We start from the raw sequence: 19383 nt of genomic DNA, 5'->3' as shown, positions 1-19383 counted from the left end.
ACGAGCAGACAGCGGTCGTCATATCGGACGAGTTTAGTATAAAGCGGCGCTGTTTCTACGTTCCAAGTTTCCCGTAAATATATGGGCGATGGTCAATTGTCATTTTATGTAATATCGAGGGAACTAAAAAGTCTGGATACTCATTAATCTCTTTGATAAAATTTCAAATTTCATCTGCAAACAATAAGAAAATGCCAAAGATAGTGGTACTAGGGTAGGTTCACCGTCCAACATGTATGACTACACTGCACTTCATAAATCAGTAGTGCTAACACCATTCTTATAAGGGCGGGTGTTTCGGGCCTTACTGCTGCCCTTCTGCTTTCACGGAACAAGGACAATGATATCACGGTAATTGCAAAGCATATGCCTGGCGACTATGATATCGAATATGCCTCACCATGGGCAGGAGCCAATGTCTTGCCGTAAGACACTATTTTAATACGTTCAATCAATGACCATCGAGGCTCAAATTTCCTGATTAAGTCTTAGATGCGATTCGGGGAGGTCCGTTTAGATACTGACCCTGCTGCGCGCTCTCTCAGAATGAACACCGTGGAAGACAGCCGCTGGGAACGGCGGACGTTTCCAGAGTTGAAGCGACTGGCTGAAGAGGTTCCCGAGGCCGGGATACACCTACTGAGTATGCATTTGTAGCCTCAAATCTAGCTGGCCAAGACACTGACTTGAGTTTCGACAGAGGTACGCTTGTTCCGACGCACACCTGCCTCGGAAGACAACGAAACCCAGACCGCGCTGGACCCCATATTCGCCAAGGACCCATGGTACAGCGAAATGTTTGACGACTTCCGAACCCTGAGCAAGGACGAGCTTCCTGACGGCGTGGTGTCCGCCAACGAGTTCGGCTCCGTGTGCATCAACACGATGCTGTACCTACCGTGGCTCGTAGGTCAGTGCCGGGCCAACGGCGTCGTCTTCAATCGCGCCAACCTCACCCACATCGCCGAGGCGGCAGCGCGTCACCACAGCGGCGCCAAGGCAGACCTGGTCGTCAACGCGACGGGCGTCACGGCGTGCAAGCTGGGCGGCGTCATGGACGCGGCGGTGCAGCCCGCCAGGGGCCAGGTAGTCGTCGTGCGCAACGAGCTCCCGCTCATGCTGGGCGCGACCCTGGCTGCCGAAGACGACGCAGAGCACCCGGATGAGATGGTGTATTGCATGACGCGAGCTGCGGGTGGAGGGACTGTCATTGGCGGGTGCTACCAAAAGGGCAATTGGGATCCAAACCCGGATCCGAACCTGGCTGTGCGGATCATGTCCCGCATGGTCGAATTCTGGCCAGAGATTGCGGACGGGAAGGGGGTTGCTGGCTTGGATGTCATCCGTCACGGAGTTGGGCTGAGGCCGTACAGGGAGGGAGGTGTCAGGATAGAGAAGGAGAGGTTGAGTGACGGGACGTGGGTTGTGCACAATTATGGACATGCGGGTTGGGGTTACCAGGGGTCCTATGGCTGCGCAGAGCGCGTGGTCGAGCTGGTCGACGAGTCTTTTAAGGGAAAACCGAAGCTGTAATTAGTTGGTTCCTGTCTTGAAGAAGCAATCGAGGTCTTGTAAATGTTTTTCTTTTTTTCCGAATGCCCTTCCTTCGTAATACCTACCCTGCATGGAATTGATGCAACCCCACCACGATTCGACCCCTGATCGAGACCTGGGCCCAGGCGGAAGCTCCCGTGTTTCGTCATCAAGGAAGCTAACTGTCCAACGGGAAACACGACAACAGCAACATCAAAACTCTATCCTGGTCAACTTTGCGGGCAACTTCGACTCTTACGCAACTCCCCCGATGCGGATGCATTGATCTGCAAAAATGGCTGCAGAAAGGCCGTCAACTCTGGGGAAACCCGTTCAATTCGTCTTTGATGTCGCAAATGGCCGACATCCTTTGTCGAGAGCCATCCCTCCAATGCTCTTAGCCTTTGACGGTCTGCTCTGTGGCCTGATCATCAAAAAGGTTCCCTGTCAGTTGCAGCTCACTTGGCACTTTTTTTCTTCAAGCGCGACTAATAACAGAAATCACTTGCTTCTGTAGATACCGAGATCGACTGGACAACGTACATGCAGCAAATAAAACAATATGTTACCGGCGAACGCGATTACACCAAAATTACTGGCAGCACCGGTCCTCTGGTCTACCCAGCAGGCCACGTCTACATCTACACAGGCCTGTACCACATTACAGATGAGGGAAGGAATATCTTGTTTGCGCAGCAATTGTTTGGTGCACTCTACCTACTCACGCTATACGTTGTCATAGCGTGCTACCGAAAGGCAAAGGTGCGATAACGTTGCTCGCCGTCATGACAATTTCCATATTGATGTCCAAGCTAACAAACAGGCATATGGCAGGTTCCTCCCTATGTTCTCCCCCTCCTCGTCTTGTCGAAACGCCTCCACAGTATCTTTGTGCTACGATGCTTCAACGATTGCTTCGCCGTGCTCTTCTTCTGGCTCGCCATCTACTGCTTCCAACGCCGCGCTTGGTCCCTCGGAGGCGTCTTCTACAGCTTCGGACTGGGCATCAAGATGACCGTCCTGTTGTCTCTGCCCGCAGTGGGCGTTATTCTCCTCCTCGGCCGCGGTTTCGGAGGCGCGCTAAACGTCGCATCGATCATGGGCCAGCTCCAGGTTGCCATCGGTCTTCCTTTCTTGTCCAAGAATGCATGGGGGTACCTTAGCCGAGCATTCGAACTCTCGAGGCAGTTCATGTTCAAGTGGACTGTCAACTGGCGCTTCGTCGGCGAGGAGACTTTCTTGAGCAAGCCCTTTGCCATCACGCTGCTCGCGCTCCACGCATCTGTGTTGCTTGCCTTTGTCACGAAGCGGTGGCTCAAGCCTGCGAGCAAAAGCATTGGCGGGCTGATCGCCCCTCTCCTCTCCGGGCGGCCAATATTTACAGCGGAAGAGGCCCAAACGGCGGCGCGTGCAGTCACGCCAGAGTATGTCATGACGACGATGCTGACGGCCAACATTGTTGGAATGCTATTTGCGCGGTCGCTGCACTACCAATTCTACGCCTATCTAGCCTGGTCAACCCCGTACCTGCTCTGGCGGAGCGGAATTCATCCCCTGCTTCAATGGGGGCTGTGGGCCCTGCAGGAGTGGGCGTGGAACGTCTACCCGAGCACGCCGGTGAGCTCTGGCGTCGTCGTCGGCGTGATGGCTATCACGGTGGGTGCGGTTATGGTTGGGGCAAAGGCGGAGTTTAGACCCCAGGTACCCGTCGCGAAAAAGGTTGAAGCAAAGCGCTGAACCTTCTGGCTTTCGCTGCGCACGGAATATGACGCATATACCCGTCTTATAGTTCTCATCTTTTCCAGGTCATCCTTTCAAGCAGAGTCGTCCTCCGAATCTGATGGCGGCATCTTTCCTACGTTCGACTCATCATCGTCGCTGTCTTCTTCGACCTTCTTTGTGAACTCTTTGGGCCTGTGCATGGAACAGAAGACTGTCAGCTGCTGACTTGGACTGTCAGTGTCCTTGCGGAAATAAAGCGATCACTCACCAGTATGGTTGTTTCCTCCATCCGCGCTCGTCGCGCACAATGTTGACAATCTCGCCTTCCACCCTGCTACCCTTGCGCTCCTCCTCGTCGGCCCTCTCTAGCAAAACGTAGCCACCTCTCCTGACCCAGATAGTGTTTCGAAAGCGCGCGGCCAGCTCCGCGAGCACTTCTTTGCCGTTGGGCAGCGTGCACGAATACAGGCTGTTGCCCTCGGCCTTAATGATGCGCGCAATGGCTTGGTTAGCCGCCAGTGCGTCTGGTGGGGTTGTGGTCTCCTCGGCGGCGGCGAGGACGTTTCGCTTCGGTCGGGCCATTCTTTTTCGGGTGAGTGATTATGATTCGGGGTGGATTGAGACTTATTTTGTTGGCTCAAGGACCTAGGTAGGTAACTCTGTGACGATTACTTATATGGCAACTTTTTTTTTCTTCCCCTGGTATGTTTTCAGCACGCGGCAGGGTCGAATTTTGTACCCCGCGTCGCGCTCCAGTTTCTTGGCGATCGACGTGGGGCCCAACGTCTGCGGCAGCGTCAACTGGGATAAGCCGACATGCATGAACGCAGGATTGAATTGTTTGCAGAGATGTACCTAGGAAGAAATTTGGTTTAACTTGAAGCTGTGATGTTATGGATTATCGAATGGGCTCAGCCAGTTTCGTAAATCCACAAAGTTAGGCGTATCGCTTTGAAGCATAAGCTTAAGATTGAGCCACACAGCTTCTTAATTTGAAGTCTCTGGAATCAATAATTGTTGCTGCAGTGGAAGACTGGCCTGTCCCTAGCTGGCATTGACAGAAATTGACAGAGAAGACAGCATTATCAGACAAGAAAAGTACTGCATTACTGAATCATGTTTGCTTGGTACGAGTGGTATCATTGGTGAAACAACTTGTGATGTGTATTAAAACCAATCTTTTTGTGTCCCTTGTCTACGCCCGCTTTTTGCTTCTCCTATCCAAAAAAGGCAGGTCCTTTTTGAGTATAAAATGTATCGTAAGCCGACTGAGGCCCTAGTTGAAAACCACAGTCTTTGAATTGTTCAAAAATACCCTCCTCTCAGCAAACCACTGCACAGCAGCCCCAAGCACCAAAGCCTCAATGGACGAGCCCTCATCGACCAGCTGCTTGGGCGTCATGCCGTGGTCGACCCTCGAGATGCGCTGCTCGATGATGGGACCCTCGTCCAGATCAGCAGTGACAAAGTGAGCGGTGGCGCCAATGATCTTGACGCCGCGGTCGTAGGCCTGGTGGTACGGCTTGGCGCCCTTGAAGGACGGCAAGAAGCTGTGGTGGATGTTGATGATGCGGCCGCTCATGGCCTCGCACAACGTGGGGCTGAGCACCTGCATGTACCTGGCCAGGACGATGAGCTCGACGTCGCGCTCCTTGGCCAGCTTGAGGATCTCCTCCTCCTGCTGGGTCTTGGTCTCCTTGGTGACGGGCAGGTGGCGGAACTCGACGCCGTGGCTGGCGGCCAGGGGCGCAAAGTCGGGGTGGTTGGACACGATGAGGGCCACGTCGACGGCGAGGCGGCCGCTCTGGGCGCGGAACAGCAGGTCGTTGAGACAGTGGCCGATCTTGGACACCATGATCAGGACGCGCGTCTTTTGCGCCACGGGCCGGATGTCCCAGGTCATGGGGTCGTACTGCGACGCCAGAGCCGAGAAGTCGGCAGAGAGGTCCGCCGTCTCGGCCACTGGGCCAAAGTGCACCCGCATGAAGAACTTTTGCGACCCCGTGTCGGAGAACTGCTTCAGGTCAAGAATGTTGACCGACCGCGAGGCAAAGATGCCAGTCACGGCGTGGACGATGCCCGGCTTGTCCGGGCATGACAGCGTCAGGATGTGGTCGTCGTTGGCGGCCATGATTGTTGAATTTGGGGTTGGAGGGGGGTGGGCCGAAAGTGGTGGACTTTCAGAATTGGTGGGGACGGCAATTGAGTTTCTTCGCCGATTGTCAGGTTGAACTGATGGCGATAATACCTCAAGGACCGCGAAAGTTGGTGAAAATAAAATAAAATAAAAAAGTTGTCAATTTTGCAAGTCCGAGTCGCCCTCTAGTTGAGTCATCCTAGTGGTGCGCCCAGAGGTTTTTCAACCCCACTATAGTATTCAGCCATTATCCAGACCCATCGTTCAGCCCTACAGGTTCGTTCCGTTCTCGGTTGGGTAATTTTCAGTGCCATTGTCAGTTACAACCAAGGGGTCCAAGGATCGCTTTGACAAGTTATGGATGTTGAAATATGAGAATTGTCAGAGAACGATACAAGCCGTGGCTAACCCTTCCAAGCCGCTCGCGAGGTATGATCCCGATTTGGCTATACCCGAGAGCCGCCAACCCTTATGACTATCATCTCTAGTGCGGTCTGTTGATTGCAATTGGACAATTCGAGCTTCTAGACAAGTCTAAAGTCTCTGTTGTTGTAAACCCCCATGATTTTCATTTTTGTCTGACGTCAGATATTGTCAGATTTGTCAGATCTTGTGAGATATTTGTTCGTTATGCGTGGGACCTAATCCACTCTATGGTCCTCGTGCTATCGTGGGGAATTCATATTATTACAAACCCGTGTTGATGGTCCAATTCCGTTGTCGGTGCTTCACCAGGAGCTCTGTTATTGTCAGCAGTTCGAGATGATCGCCAAGCAGAATGAAAAAAAAATCAACACCGAAGTGCGCGAGACTCCTCTCTTGGGAGGTCTCATAGGAAGAGCCGCCTTAAAAGAGGCAACAAGACATCCGGCTGGACCTTTCTTGTTTGCCTTTTCTTCATGGCCATCATCATCAACTTGACCAGCACTCAACATAACCTCGATAGATCACCAACACACTTTTGTCATGTCTGCTCCCAACAAAACAGCCATCATCCTCGTCCACGGGGCATGGCACACGCCAAGCCATCTTGAGGGGTTGGCCGAGCCCTTACGCAAGGACTTCCTCGTGGATGCGCCTGCACTAGATACATCAGGGCCAGCGGATGTTGTGCGCAGCAAGGGCCTTCAAGACAACGTTGCCGCCGTGCTCAAGATGATACAACCACATCTAGATGCCGGCCGTGAGGTGGTTGTAGTCGCACACAGTGCCGGGGGAGTCACAGTCCCAGAAGCTGTGGCCGGGAACACTGTTCAGGAGCGCCGAGCCAAGGGCCTAGATGGTGGGGTCAAGGCTGTTATATTCATCGCATCCCTTCTTGTTCTCCCTGGTGGGATCTCGCTCGCCGAACAAGCCGGCCGCATGCCAAGTGAACCGTGGTACGAGACGGTGGTAAGTAACACTTCCATCATCTTTCCGAATCCCCTTGAGTCAGATGCTGAAAAGGTTGAAAGGACGGCGCCTTGGTGCTCAATCCTGGCGCAGAGAACATCTTCTACAACGACATCGACGAAGCCAAGGCGTTGGAAGCCATAGAGAAGACCACATGCCAGTCAACGAGGCTCTTCACCGACAAGGTGGAACACGGCTCTTTGAGCATCCAGGCGCCCATGACTTATATTGTCTGCGAGAAGGATGTGTGCATCTTGCCCGCCGTATTGAACATGATGGCCGATGGCCTGGGCGACAAGTGCACCAAGGTATCTCTGGACTGTGGCCATACGCCATGGATGCGGAATGATGTGCTGCCCAAGTTGGTTAACGTCGTCGTCGAGGCAGCGAGAGCGTAGCATATACAAGGGTTAGGGTTGGCGATATAGGCAAATCCGTAACTGTATACCTCACCGAAGGCAGGTAGGTGCCTTATCTAGCTTAGGTACTTACCTACCTCCTAGGAAGGTAGTCAGCAGGCAAAAAGCCCTTCAATAAGAATCCAAGTTTTCGTGCAGACTGTCTGACGGGGTGGATGGGGAATGAGCACGGTAGTGAAAACACTCGCTCACTTTCCGGTGCACTTCATTCCAGCGCCTTGTTGTCTCGGAATGCGTTGAACCCCTTTTGAAGTCATCCTTGGCAGCGCTCTAACGGCATAGGCCTCTTCTTGTTGCATGTCTAGCGACTTCCAGGGTGCGTAACTGGGCTATGAATTTCAGGAGGCAGTTTCAAACCGACTTGGGTGTGCTAATGAGGAATTTGGATTGGAAATCACTCATTCAAGTTCTATATTGCCGTCATCGTGACTTTTGCGCTGCTGGCTTATCAGGTGGGATGTAATTAGCTAAGATATGGACTGGAACGAGAATAATCATAAAAGAATCGTCGTGGGAAACTAGGTATAACAAAGCAAGTCCGGTCCTTCTTGGCGTAAGTTTTCTTCTTGAGTCCAGGCGGTTGGCGATAACGCCGGCGTGTTCGGGTTACGGACTTGGAAAACGACCCGCCAGCCTATCCAAGCCAACGAATTCCCACCAGGCCACCGCACCCTACAACCCGCCTAATCCCTGCAACAGTGACGCACGCACCAACACAGCTCGAGAGTCCAGTCCCCATTCTCTGGTCGCCGATGAGCTCCAGCCACCTACACCTCTTCCCTGTCTCGCAAAGCAATTCGCAACAACTCAAACTCGTCGAAATCGCACCTCTCTCGACCAGTGCTGCGTCTTGTACTTTATCTGTTTGACTCGCTGTCTTGGTCCCCTCCCGTCAGATCGAGTAGTAGTATTTTCAATCTACAGCGTTACACCGCCAGTTTTGCGCACTTCCTGCTTCGGCCTACCTATCCTTCCCCCGCCGTTCCGAACGAAATGGCTCCCCCTCCTCCAGCAAGCTTGCCTCTGCCTCAGCGGCTGGCAGCCCTGGCTCAGACTCTGCAATGTATGTAAACGACTTATTTGGGGATTTTGCGAATTTAAAAAGCTCCTGCTGACTCTTTGTGCTGTTTTGTAGTTGCCTGGTTTGTTGGGTATGTAACCGTTGGGATGTTGTATAATGACGTCCAAGACCTCCCGAATCGCCTTGATCCGAAAATTTAGATGCTTCCCAACCACCCAAAAACACAACCACTTCAACCAACCCTCTCTTGAAGTCGATATTCTCACTGCGAAACGTCTACTATTGAGTGCTCTCGCAATGAGAACGGCAGGAAATACAAAACACATCATGGGGCTGAACTAATGAAGGCTGACATTTCGCATGCGACAGCCACTTTGTCTTGATCGCCGCGACCGTCAAGTACTCGCTATCATGGATCGCCATGAAAGGATACCGTTCTAACATATCCTACCGTTTCATCTTCCTGTCGGCTGCGGTAACTTACGGCATTGTTGTCTACAAGACTTTGCGCGCACGTGCCAAGCAACGAGCTCCCCAGATCAGCCCTCTGGCGCTCGCTGCAGATGAGAACGTTCAGTACTTGGGTATGGAGCTTCTTCTTTCACCATTCCTTGAGCTTGCGAACAGAATCTGACAATGTTTTGTAGTGCTGGCGCTTATCTGGCTTTTCTCCCCGAGATATATCCTGGCAACCCTGCCTTACGGGATCTACTCCTTCTTCCATGTGGCCACCTACATGCGTGCGAACCTCATCCCGGTCGTCTTCCCTCCCAAGCCTGCCGCTGCCGACTCGGTTGATGGGAAGCCCGTGGCGCACCCGATCGCCGACATGATCGGCCGTTTCGTCAAGGAATACTATGATGCCTCGATGTCCGTCGTGGCGTCCCTGGAGATCCTCCTCTGGGGTTCTGTGTTCCTCTCGGCTCTCCTCTTCCAGCGGAGGTCGTGGATCCTCCTGCCGCTGTACACGGCGTTCTTGCGCGCACGCTACTCCCAGAGCATTCATGTGCAGAACTCGTTCGCCAAGCTCGAGGCGAACGTCGAGAACCTGCTCGGAAACCAGGGAACACCCCCTGCTGCGCGCCAGGCCTGGCAGGCAATCAAGAACGGCGGAAGGCAGTTCTACCTCGCTACCGACATCAACCGTTACATTGGTGGCGCAGCTGCTCCCCCCAAGAAGACTTCGTAAACAAGTCTGTCAGGGTTGGGCTTAATGGCCATTGAGACGAATGGGAAATCGGGACAACAGCAACATGCTGTCAATACCTCTATCCTGCGGGGAGCAGGATATGTCGCGCTTTGCGCATTCGGATTAATGGTCAAGGACTGGGTTCCCACGGTGATCCAACAAGTCTCTGTGGTAGACTTTGACCTGGAGTACAGATGCGATTACATGAAAATGACATGGGATGGGGGGGCCTCGGTAGGCCACGGAATGAAGGAGCTTGACCGAATGACATTTTGCCATTCGTTGGCCTGGGAGGAAGGGTGCACGGATGATGGGCTGGCTTGATGACTGTGGTTTTTACTTGAAATATGGACTATGGACTGCCTATTGCTTTTATCTGTCTTTGTATGGAGTTTGTGCATACGACTGGTTATGATTCAGGGTTGGTGTCACTTGCGACGGACAGTTTCCATCTTTTCTTACACTTTTCCCCTCACTCTTTGCAGTCTTTCAGTATTGCTTAGATGAAGTATATGGTTTTTTTCTGCTGCTTCTGCTTTGTGTGTTGTGTGGCAGGTTACTTGCGCAGACAAACTGCACAGTTTCAGCATTGAGACTGATATATGACGACTGAGTACCTAGCTTGGTAGCTGGGTGGTAGGTAATTAGTCTTCGAGGAACGTCATGGATTTTGTCAGGTCTGGGCAGAGACAGGCAGCTAGAACCTTGCTTTGGCATGTGCCGCCGCTGATCCTCCGCACAGACGTTGGCCACATCTTGCCGAGCTCATTGCTTGCCTGACCCGACCAGGCTGGGCAATATGTGGCTCAAGCTTTGTTCGATGAATTAAGCCACAGATCTCAGTAGCCACAAACCCCACCTTTTGGCACCGGCTCACCTTGCGAAACCTGTACGCCAAAATCGAATGACGTCGGGGGGTCGCACGCGCCTCGATCAATGCAAGAATCCCACTACCGCTCCGCTAGGTCGCAGTAGCTTGGTTTAAACGTAGGGGAGACAATTACGCTGACCCAACTTTGGAGAATGAACCAGCTCGTCCAGGCTATTCTGTCGCCAACCGTATGCCCACCGTACGATTGAGCTAAAACATTCTTTGGCATTACGTGGGATCCTGGCAAGGCGGATGTTGAGAGCTTCATCCCAAGATTTCCCCCAATTCAACCGACCCTTGTCAGAACCGGATTTTTATTTCCGCTGCTTCTTTTTTTGGGTTGCCGCTATCTGATATAGCTGCCACGAAAAGAGGCCTCGGATAACGTACGGGCTGGTATACCCGTAGCATTGCGTGGAAATGGCATCACTCCTGCGCCAGATCGTCGCGGGACCAAGAGCCAGACATGAAGAAACAGGCCTCGATCTGTGCTACGTGACGTCCAACATCATAGCAACGTAAGGCGCCCCCCGCGCTAGATTTGAAAGCTCTTGAACTTGTGTTTTTTCCTTCTCGCAACAAACTTGATGGGCTATGCAGAGTCTAAGAAAACCGCATGCTAACCCATAGGCTCTCTGTTTATCGGGAAATACAGCTCCGGCCCCTCACAGACGTACCCCCAACGAGCATACCGCAACCCGCTCGACCGACTCGTCGCGTTCCTCGACAAGCAGCATGGCGACAATTGGGCCATCTGGGAGTTCCGCGGCGAGGGAACCGGGTACCCAGACGAGGCCGTGTACGGCCGCATCCGGCACTACCCGTGGCCCGACCACCACCCGCCGCCCTTTCGCCTCGTGCCCATGATCATGGCGTCGATGCGCTCCTGGCTGGCCGGCGAGGACCTGCATGGCACCGGGGTAGCGGCTGGTAAAAACGATAAGGCTGTTGCCAAGAACGGGAACGACGGGCCGGTTGATGCCGATGCCGACGCTGGGAACGGCAGGGTGGCGGTCGTGCACTGCAAGGCCGGCAAGGGCAGGTCCGGATCCATGGCCTGCAGCTTCCTCATCTCGGAGCGCGGGTGGACGCCCGAGGCGGCGCTCGCGCGTTTCACGGAGCGGCGGATGAGGCCCAAGTTCGGCGCCGGCGTGTCCATCCCCTCGCAGCTCCGCTGGATCAGCTACGTCGACCGGTGGACCAAGACGGGGAAGAAGTACGTCGACCGCCGGTTCGAGATTGTGGAAATCCACGCCTGGGGTCTGAGGTCCGGGGTCAAGATGTCGGTCGAGATCTTCGCCGAAGAAGGGCGCAGGATCGAGGTGCTGCATACCTTCACCAGGGATGAGAGGGTCATTGTCGAGGGGGAGACTCCCAGGTCGGGTGGGGTGTCGGAGGTGGTACCGGATCTGACAAAGATGGCAGCGGCAGAGGCTATTTCTACCACTGGCGACAAGACGGACTATGAAGAAGTTGTGGGGGATTCTTCAGTGCCCAAGATCAAGAATGCCGCTACCGATTCTGACATTGTCGATGGTGCGAAGAGCAAATCGAAAAGCCCAAAGGATTCTTTGATGCGAAGGCTATCGAAACGGCCTGATAAAAGCCCGGCACGGTCAGAGACGGCCACGACGATTGGGGCAGAGAACGGAGCATCGTCTTCGGCCGCATCCCTGCCAGCCGAAGTCTCGGGAGGTTCCAAGCTAGCACCTGCCGCGAAGCCGCCATCGTCGCTGACGGCGAGCAACACGCCGTCTCAGCTGTCGCTCAACCAGGGGTCTACATCATCCCCCGCTGAGAAGGAGCCCGGCGGCATGGCGGTCATCTTCAAGCCGCGCGAGCCGATCGTGGTGTCCAACGGCGACGTAAACATCTCGCTCGAGCGACGTAACCGGGCCCCGGCGTCAATGGGCCTGACCATGGTGACGGCGGTCGCACACGTCTGGTTCAACGTGTTCTTTGAGGGCAACGGGCCCGAGCAGGATGGAAAGTCGGACGACAGCGGCGTGTTCGAGATTGAGTGGGACAAGATGGACGGCATCAAGGGCAGCAGCAGAAAGGGGGTCCGCGGGCTGGACAGGATCGCCGTGGTGTGGCGGTGCGTGGACGACGCGGCCGAGAAGGCGCAGGGCAAGGGCGTGGAGATTGTCGAGCCGGGGGTGGGCGAGGAGGTGCCGCAGATGCCTGCCGCCGACTGGAAGGGCCACAACATGGAAGATCCCAGCGCCTCGAAGAACCTGGGCCTGAGGGCGACGGACCCGGACAGCGAGAACGTCAGCAAGGCCAGCAGCATCAAGAGCATGACGGTAGGGGGCGAGGACAAGGACGACAAGGAGGACTCGGACCTGTTCAGCGGCGTCAAGGCGAGCGGGCCGGGAGGGGAGGATCTCGACAAGGACAAGGTGGCCGCGGCGGACGATGCGGCCAAGACGGAGGCGGAGAAGAACGACGTGACCGGGAGGAAACCAGAGCAAGCAAAGCCGGACGACGGACTGGCTGACGCGACGGCCCAGAAGGGGTTTATTGTTGATTGAGGAGAGCGTGTGACGTTAGATGGGTTGCTGCATATATACGCAAGTTAGACAGCCTTGTTTTGGTACTGCGGAGCATTTTTGTTTGTTGGATTTCTGATGCTACAATTACATGCAGCTGCGGAAATGGTTTTCTTTTTCTCCAGGCTCCTTTTCCTCCGCGCTTAACACTTCAAGCCGGAATCCTGACCCACGCCGCTGAGCTGTAGATGTAGCAGCGGTTTTTATTAGTGGCCGTTGCACACACGAGTTTACAATGTAATCTTGCAAGCTACAGCCCTAGGCTTGCGTGTGGTGAAGAGGCATGTCACGGTACGGGCCATCGTTTGTTAGCAATGACTTTGGTTCGTTGTTGACCGTGCGGCTTTCTTTTTTCTGTCTGGGCAAGTGTGACCTCAACCTACTGAGTGGGTCGTAGTATTGGTGAGACTACTAGCGGCGGTTTGACAACGCTGGGTTTTTTGGCTTGCTTTGACTTTTCAAGTGTGGAGATTTAGAAATCTAAGCTTAGACACAAGAGTCACTGTAAGTAAATAAGAGGCGAAAGAGTGATTGTGGTGGTCCTTCCACTCCAGACTGTTTTTCATACTTCAAGTCCGACTGTCCGACAGAAAGGGTTTTAATTTTTAATGTGTTTTTATTTAACAGATCTCGAGAGTCAAACCTTTGAAGTTGAAAATAGTATACAACTCAAGTATGGTGTTGTCTCCAATGACGTTTTAGATGAGATTTGCCTGGCATTGTTATTGAATACAAGCGCTAGTATCAGAAATTATGGGTGAAGCGAGATATAACTACATCTTAGATTCTTCCGGCCAGTAGTTTGCGAATGGATTACTATTGGTATGCTGTATTAGAACATATGGAAGAGACTGTTGAATTAGTTTGCCGACTAATATTATTATCCATAGGAAGGACTCTTAAGCCTGCTTGTACGTACCTATTTGATTGAATACACATTGACAAGATGACCAATCGGTGACTTCACAACAAGCTGCCCATGTCCTTAGCATGTCATGGAAACACGTCATTGTTTCAAAGACAGCAAGGCTGCCGTTCTGGGCCAAGTACGTTTACTCCATTGAGCTCTCGAGCTTTTGATGTCTCATTTACGCTGCTGCCGTCATATAGACTGATACAGTCACAACTCACAAATTCATCTGCGGGTGAGCTTGCTAACAGAAGAGAACAGACCAAAGCAGCCATGGACCAGATCACTGCCAGATAGGTCACCCGGACCACTAACACATTTTCTGGCCTATCAGCTATGCCAACTACCCGCTGCCTCTCTGGACCCAAACGACAACTGAACCACCACTATCTGAAGTAAAGGATGCCCATGGATCTAGTCCTGGTGAGGCAAAAATGGCCGTAATGCTGACAAGCATGAGAGCATAGACTTTGTTGGCGCCTTTTCCGTCGGGCGCGCGCCAATGTTCCGGCCCAACGCCACGATGATCTATCTTGGTTTTTATCCACCCTACGCAAAACGACTTGTGCTGGTGCACACCGTTTGTTTGTCGACAGCCTCCCCGGTGTAGTTCCGTTGTCGGTGTTGTGTATGTTGATGTGGACCGTCATAGGCCCCATCAAGCTGATCCGGTTGCCTACTTCGAGTCTTCGCCTGCGCCGCGAACCACGATAATGTCGGTTTGGGGAGGAAACAGAATCCATCGTCGAGATGGTTGCTCTGACCGGTGGCAATATATCACGGGGCTCCTCCACGTGAACTAGTGAGTTTTGGAAGTTCTCGTCCCGGGTTGCACAGCATCATCAGTACGGTATCTTCGATCGCATGGTGTCATCTCTCGTCGCTTTCCAAGCATCCTCCACCATTCATGGGTCAGACCCACCTTTGTTAGCGATTCACACCCAAACACACCAATAAGCTTAACAGCTGAAGAATTTTCGCCCTCCGGGCGCCGGTCGTCATGGCCTCACCAGAGGTCTCAAACCGCCGCGCGCGCCCGCAGAGCACGCCGCAGGCTTTGCCGCAGGGCCAGGCCGAGTCAGGACACGTATCTCTCGACACGCGCACCGCTAACGCGCCTGAGCCGGCTGGCCGCGGAAGGTACTCCAGCCTCCCGGCCCTGGCCATCAAAACACTGCAGCAGGAGTTGGAAAACGTGGAAACAGTCGGCAGCTGGCTCGAAGAGGTATTTGCAGCCAAGCTCGAAAGTTTACAGGCCCCGGAGGACGCCGCGCTTAGGAGAATTGTTCTTGAACTTGACGACGTGATCAGCGGCTGGTTCCTCAGTCGCACCCTCCCTGAAAAAGAGCGTTCGCGCTCCCCGTCGCGTTCGCCGACCAGTTCCAGCGAAAGGCGCAGCATTTTAATTACGAGGACGGGCACGGCGTCGTCGGCCTCTAAAGGCAGAGGCACGCCCACTAACAAATCGGTCACATGGGCCGAGCGAGCCGCCACGCCACCAGCGGCGGCCCCAACGCGAATTTTAACCCCGGCCACGCGCTCGTACCCGATACGTACGACGCCCGGCAATGCACCTGACAGCTCCGCAACTCCCTCCCAATCGGGCCGGGACCGCTCCCAAGCCCCGAAACGTTTGACAGAACAGCCGTCCAACCGCATCCTGATCCGCGTAAATGACAAATTGCGGATGGTGACGAGGGAGCCATACGCGGTAACGACCAAATTGGCCGAGTTGGTCTCGGTGCCACACAGTGAAATCCCAAACGCCAAGCGTACCCCCACGGGCTGGGGTGTTACGGTGGTCTCTGAGGAAACACGGCAAAAACTCCTCAACCCCAGCGCGGTCAAGGCCATTATGGACGCATTGGACGCGCGGGAAGTCACTGTCCCGACAACCTGGCACACATACGCCGTTTCTGGAGTGCCCCGAACGCTCAATTGCCTGGACGGAAGAAAGGACGTACATGAGGTAATCCAGGAGGAGATTACCGTGGCAGCAGGCCAGCAGCCAGTCAACTGGCATATTTCCAAACATGGTTACGACCCACATACGGCTGAGGGCACGTGGATAATGTCCTTCCTTCAACCCGTAAAGCCCTTTCAGCTTTTTGGAGTGTCGAGACGTGCGCGGAAGGTTGAAAAATCACGCAAAATTACACACCACCACGACGGTTGCCAGGGATATTGCGAAATACGTCGCTGCGTACGGCAAGCGCGTTGCGGCATATGTGGTGAAGCAAAACATGCGACAGAGGAAGAGCCGTGCAAGGCAGCCCCCAAATGCGTTAATTGCCACGGCCATTTCCCATCCGGACATGAGAATTGCCCTGCCCGACCTTTGGTGGTAAATGGGAAGTTTGAACGACCTTCACAGCGTAAACTTAAGGGGATTCGCAGAATCGGACGTGCCAACCGTGCCGCGATTATCAACGACCGGGCCGAAACGGCCCGCCGAGAGCCAGCACCTGCAATCCCGGTCCTAAGCACCTTATCGCAGCATTCGCAAACCTCGAGCTCCCGATCGAGCATTTCAAACAAAAGAGCGCGGCCATGCGAGGCGGCAGGGGCGGACATCCGTAACTTCCTGCAGGTTGAACAGGAACGCGTGCACGACGAAATCGTTTGGGCAGCCGAAATGGAGGAGGACGCAGCGGCTGCCGAACCTTGCCCCGCTAATGGGATAGACTTGGAAGCAACCCGTCGATTAATATGACGAAATACTCGCTCGGCAATATGCAGCGGGAATGCCTCGACGTAGTTTGGGCCAACGTAGGTAAAAGGATGGGTGTGCATCTGAGCCTATTGGAGTTGTGCCACCAGAGAAAGGTGGACCTGGTTAACGTTCAAGAGCCATGGTGCGGGCTAAATACGACTATACAAACGCACCCGGGCTATGATGTTTTTGCGCCAGTGGACGAATGGCACGCCAACACTTACGAAGCCATGACTGGGCTCCGGCCCCGGGTGCTCACCTACGTCAAGAAGGGGGCAGCCCTAAGGGCCGCACAACGACGGCTACCGCAGGGCCAAAATACGCGGGACATACTCTGGCTCGAAATTAACGGAATACTGTTTGTTAACGTATATAGGGCTCCGGGCACTGAAGCCGCGCTGGAAATGGTATGCAATACCGTGCCAAATGGACCCACGGTGCTAGGCGGCGATTTTAACGTAGCGGCTGCTGCATACCAGCCGGGCCGCGCAAACGCACGCGGAGGGGACCAACTGACGGCATGGGCGCAAGCCCAGGGGATGAGTTTCACAGGAAATATCGGCGTGCCCACCCACCGCGACGGGGGTTTACTGGATATGGTCTTTTCCAACCTCCCCAGCACAATAACTGTGGTTGACAGCAGTCTTTACACAGGCTCCGACCACGAATCCCTTTATACCACGCTGCGGACGCGCGGCGCCCCCCGCCCGGAGGCGATTAACGTTTCGGTTAGGGACGACCGGCTACCAAAGTTCGCGGAGCTACTTGCTTTTGGCATGCAAGACATGCCGGACCCGGGATCCGCGGCCGATGGCTACGCATTGGACGCGTGGGTAGCTGAATTTACAACTTTATGGGAGCAAGTGACGTGGGTCGTGGGTACGCCGGCGGGAAAAAGGGACAGCTCGGCTCCCTGGTGGACCGAAAACTGCCAGCGGCTCTGGTCCGAATTCCAGCGGGTTAAACGGAGCGCTGTAAATAGGGCAGACGCCTCTGCCGAGGAAAAAGCCTATACGAAAGGGGTGCGGGCCGCGAAGCGGGAGTACTGGAGGCACCGGATCGACCAATTGCGCGACGATAAGGATTTGTGGAACATGGTGGGCTGGCTGGGAGCCGGACCACGCCTCCGGTCCCCGCCGCTGGTTATTAACGGCGAGCAAGTGAGCGAGCCTTTAGCAAAAGCGGAAGCACTGCAACGGGAGGTGCTTGGCCGATTTTCGGCGGAGGATGACCTGCAGGGAGACCCCTTGGAGGCCTGGTCGCCGGACGAGGCTAAAATCCCTTGGGACACCCAGGTTAGTGCGGAAGAGGCGGAGCGCTCCTGCATTGGGGTTACGAGCACGTCCCCGGGCATCGACGGAATAACCGTCCGGCTACTAAAAGCCGGATGGGCTTCGTTGGCCGAGCCGGTGCGCAGGCTCTACCAACGTTGCCTGGAACTCGGACATTTCCCAGCGCCTTGGAAGAAGGCCGAAGTCGCGATGCTACCGAAAACGGGGAAGAAAGACCGGAGCAGCGTTCGATCCTGGCGGCCTATAGCCCTCCTCTCCTGCATCGGAAAAGGCCTCGAGAGGCTCGTTGCACGCCGGATAGCTTGGGCCATACACGACAACGGGCTCCTTAGCTGCACCCACGGCGGTGCCCTACCCAAACGATCGGCGACGGATCTGGTTTGTGCCCTCGCCCACGATATCGAGCAGGCTCTAGCTCGCGGGGAGGAAGTCACCCTTGTCGCATGCGACGTCCAAGGCGCCTTCGACGCCCTCCTCCATAGGCGATTAATACGGAAAATGCGGAGCCTCGGGTTTAGTAAAATTCTCCTCAGGTTCGTGATTAACTTTTTAAGCGGCCGCCAGGCCCGAGTCCGGCTGGAGGGTACGACCACGGGCTTTAGGCGGCTTGGGTGCGGCACCCCGCAAGGGTCTCCCCTTTCCCCGATCCTATATATGTTATATTTGGCGTATCTCGTCAAAAACGGTACGAAGTGGCGGTTGGCATACGCAGACGACGTGCTTACATGGAAATCGTCACCCTTGTTGGAGGAAAACGTACGTTGGCTGGAAGATAAACTCCGGGATATGCACGAAATTGCGGCGGAAGAGAAGATCCATTTTGCAGCGGAAAAGACAGAGGTGATCCATATTACTAAGAAAAGGCACGGTCGCAACCCGGAAATCCGGATTAATGGTAGAACGGTTACCCCGGTCCAACTACCGGGCGGTCGACGCGGACAAAGCGCCTCCGGGGCCGAGCGCTACCCGGGCATGCGTTGGCTTGGTTTTTGGTTCAGCCGACGGCTAGACGGGCGCCGCCACGTGGCCGAAAGGGCTGCCAAAGCAATGGCGGTCGCTGCCCACCTCAAGAGCTTTGGGGCAGTAAGATACGGACCGCCTGCGGCTGCACTTCGCAAGGCAGCGGTGGCATGCGTGGGTTCCTCGGCCACCTACGCAGCCGAGGCATGGTACAACCCAGCGCACAAGCAAAGAGGACTCCTCAAAGCATTGAACAAACCGCTGGTTTTAGCGGCACGGGCAATCCTCCCGGCGTATAAAACCACCCCCTCGTCCACTATTCTCAGGGACGCAGGACTACCCTCGGCCCGCGTCGCGCTGGCCTACACCCGCCTGAAATACGGCGCCCGACTAAGGCTCGCGGACAAGGGGCACCCCCTTGTCAGCCGCCTGCGTGAAACACCTCGTGCCCGCAACTCGGGCCATTCGGCCACGACCCTGCAAACGGCTGCACAACTTCTCCCGCGGATCCGGAGACTAGAGTTGCGCGCACCTCGCAATGCCCCGGATTCTCGCACTGACCCCACCGGAGGAGTCCCGAAAGAGGAAGCGGCCCGCCGCTTTATCGAATGGCTGGACATGGTATCACCTGACGATATCGTGGTATATACGGATGGTTCGGAAAAACACGAA

The 19383-nt window shown here is 54.7% G+C and overlaps 7 protein-coding genes across 7 annotated transcripts; 6 read left to right on the top strand and 1 right to left on the bottom strand.

The window, feature by feature from the left end:
* Positions 1 to 12: 12 nt before the first annotated feature.
* Positions 13 to 1578, top strand: MGG_08011 (D-amino-acid oxidase). The gene is made up of 4 exons (XM_003714913.1): positions 13 to 214; positions 288 to 425; positions 546 to 643; positions 701 to 1578. Exons 1-4 carry the CDS (start codon positions 192 to 194, stop codon positions 1531 to 1533), a joined length of 1092 nt encoding a protein of 363 aa, XP_003714961.1. The 5' UTR covers positions 13 to 191; the 3' UTR covers positions 1534 to 1578.
* A 139-nt stretch (positions 1579 to 1717) lies between these two features.
* MGG_08010 (dolichyl-P-Man:Man(5)GlcNAc(2)-PP-dolichyl mannosyltransferase) lies at positions 1718 to 4379 on the top strand. The gene is made up of 3 exons (XM_003714912.1): positions 1718 to 1979; positions 2051 to 2295; positions 2368 to 4379. Exons 1-3 carry the CDS (start codon positions 1829 to 1831, stop codon positions 3268 to 3270), a joined length of 1299 nt encoding a protein of 432 aa, XP_003714960.1. The 5' UTR covers positions 1718 to 1828; the 3' UTR covers positions 3271 to 4379.
* On the bottom strand, positions 4342 to 5570 carry MGG_08008 (formyltetrahydrofolate deformylase). Its single transcript, XM_003714911.1, has one exon. It carries the CDS (start codon positions 5384 to 5386, stop codon positions 4532 to 4534), a length of 855 nt encoding a protein of 284 aa, XP_003714959.1. The 5' UTR covers positions 5387 to 5570; the 3' UTR covers positions 4342 to 4531.
* A 148-nt stretch (positions 5571 to 5718) lies between these two features.
* MGG_08007 (uncharacterized protein) lies at positions 5719 to 7545 on the top strand. Its single transcript, XM_003714910.1, has 3 exons — positions 5719 to 5821; positions 5991 to 6784; positions 6847 to 7545. Exons 2-3 carry the CDS (start codon positions 6359 to 6361, stop codon positions 7180 to 7182), a joined length of 762 nt encoding a protein of 253 aa, XP_003714958.1. The 5' UTR covers positions 5719 to 5821; positions 5991 to 6358; the 3' UTR covers positions 7183 to 7545.
* Positions 7546 to 7909: 364 nt separating this feature from the next.
* On the top strand, positions 7910 to 9942 carry MGG_08006 (uncharacterized protein). The gene is made up of 4 exons (XM_003714909.1): positions 7910 to 8266; positions 8339 to 8354; positions 8594 to 8808; positions 8872 to 9942. The coding sequence occupies exons 1-4, from the start codon at positions 8197 to 8199 to the stop codon at positions 9411 to 9413; spliced, it is 843 nt and encodes a 280-aa protein (XP_003714957.1). The 5' UTR covers positions 7910 to 8196; the 3' UTR covers positions 9414 to 9942.
* A 380-nt stretch (positions 9943 to 10322) lies between these two features.
* MGG_08005 (phosphoinositide 3-phosphate phosphatase) lies at positions 10323 to 13414 on the top strand. Its single transcript, XM_003714908.1, has 2 exons — positions 10323 to 10802; positions 10940 to 13414. The coding sequence occupies exons 1-2, from the start codon at positions 10705 to 10707 to the stop codon at positions 12816 to 12818; spliced, it is 1977 nt and encodes a 658-aa protein (XP_003714956.1). The 5' UTR covers positions 10323 to 10704; the 3' UTR covers positions 12819 to 13414.
* Positions 13415 to 13826: 412 nt separating this feature from the next.
* MGG_15338 (uncharacterized protein) lies at positions 13827 to 14460 on the top strand (the record flags this gene model as incomplete). Its single annotated transcript, XM_003714907.1, has 4 exons — positions 13827 to 13882; positions 14081 to 14141; positions 14207 to 14330; positions 14399 to 14460. The coding sequence occupies 4 exons, from the start codon at positions 13827 to 13829 to the stop codon at positions 14458 to 14460; spliced, it is 303 nt and encodes a 100-aa protein (XP_003714955.1).
* Between the last annotated feature and the right edge of the window lie 4923 nt (positions 14461 to 19383).

The sequence above is a fragment of the Pyricularia oryzae genome, chromosome 2, assembly GCF_000002495.2.
Source record: "Pyricularia oryzae 70-15 chromosome 2, whole genome shotgun sequence".
NCBI lineage: Eukaryota > Fungi > Ascomycota > Sordariomycetes > Magnaporthales > Pyriculariaceae > Pyricularia > Pyricularia oryzae.
This window is presented reverse-complemented; position numbering and strand designations above follow the sequence as displayed.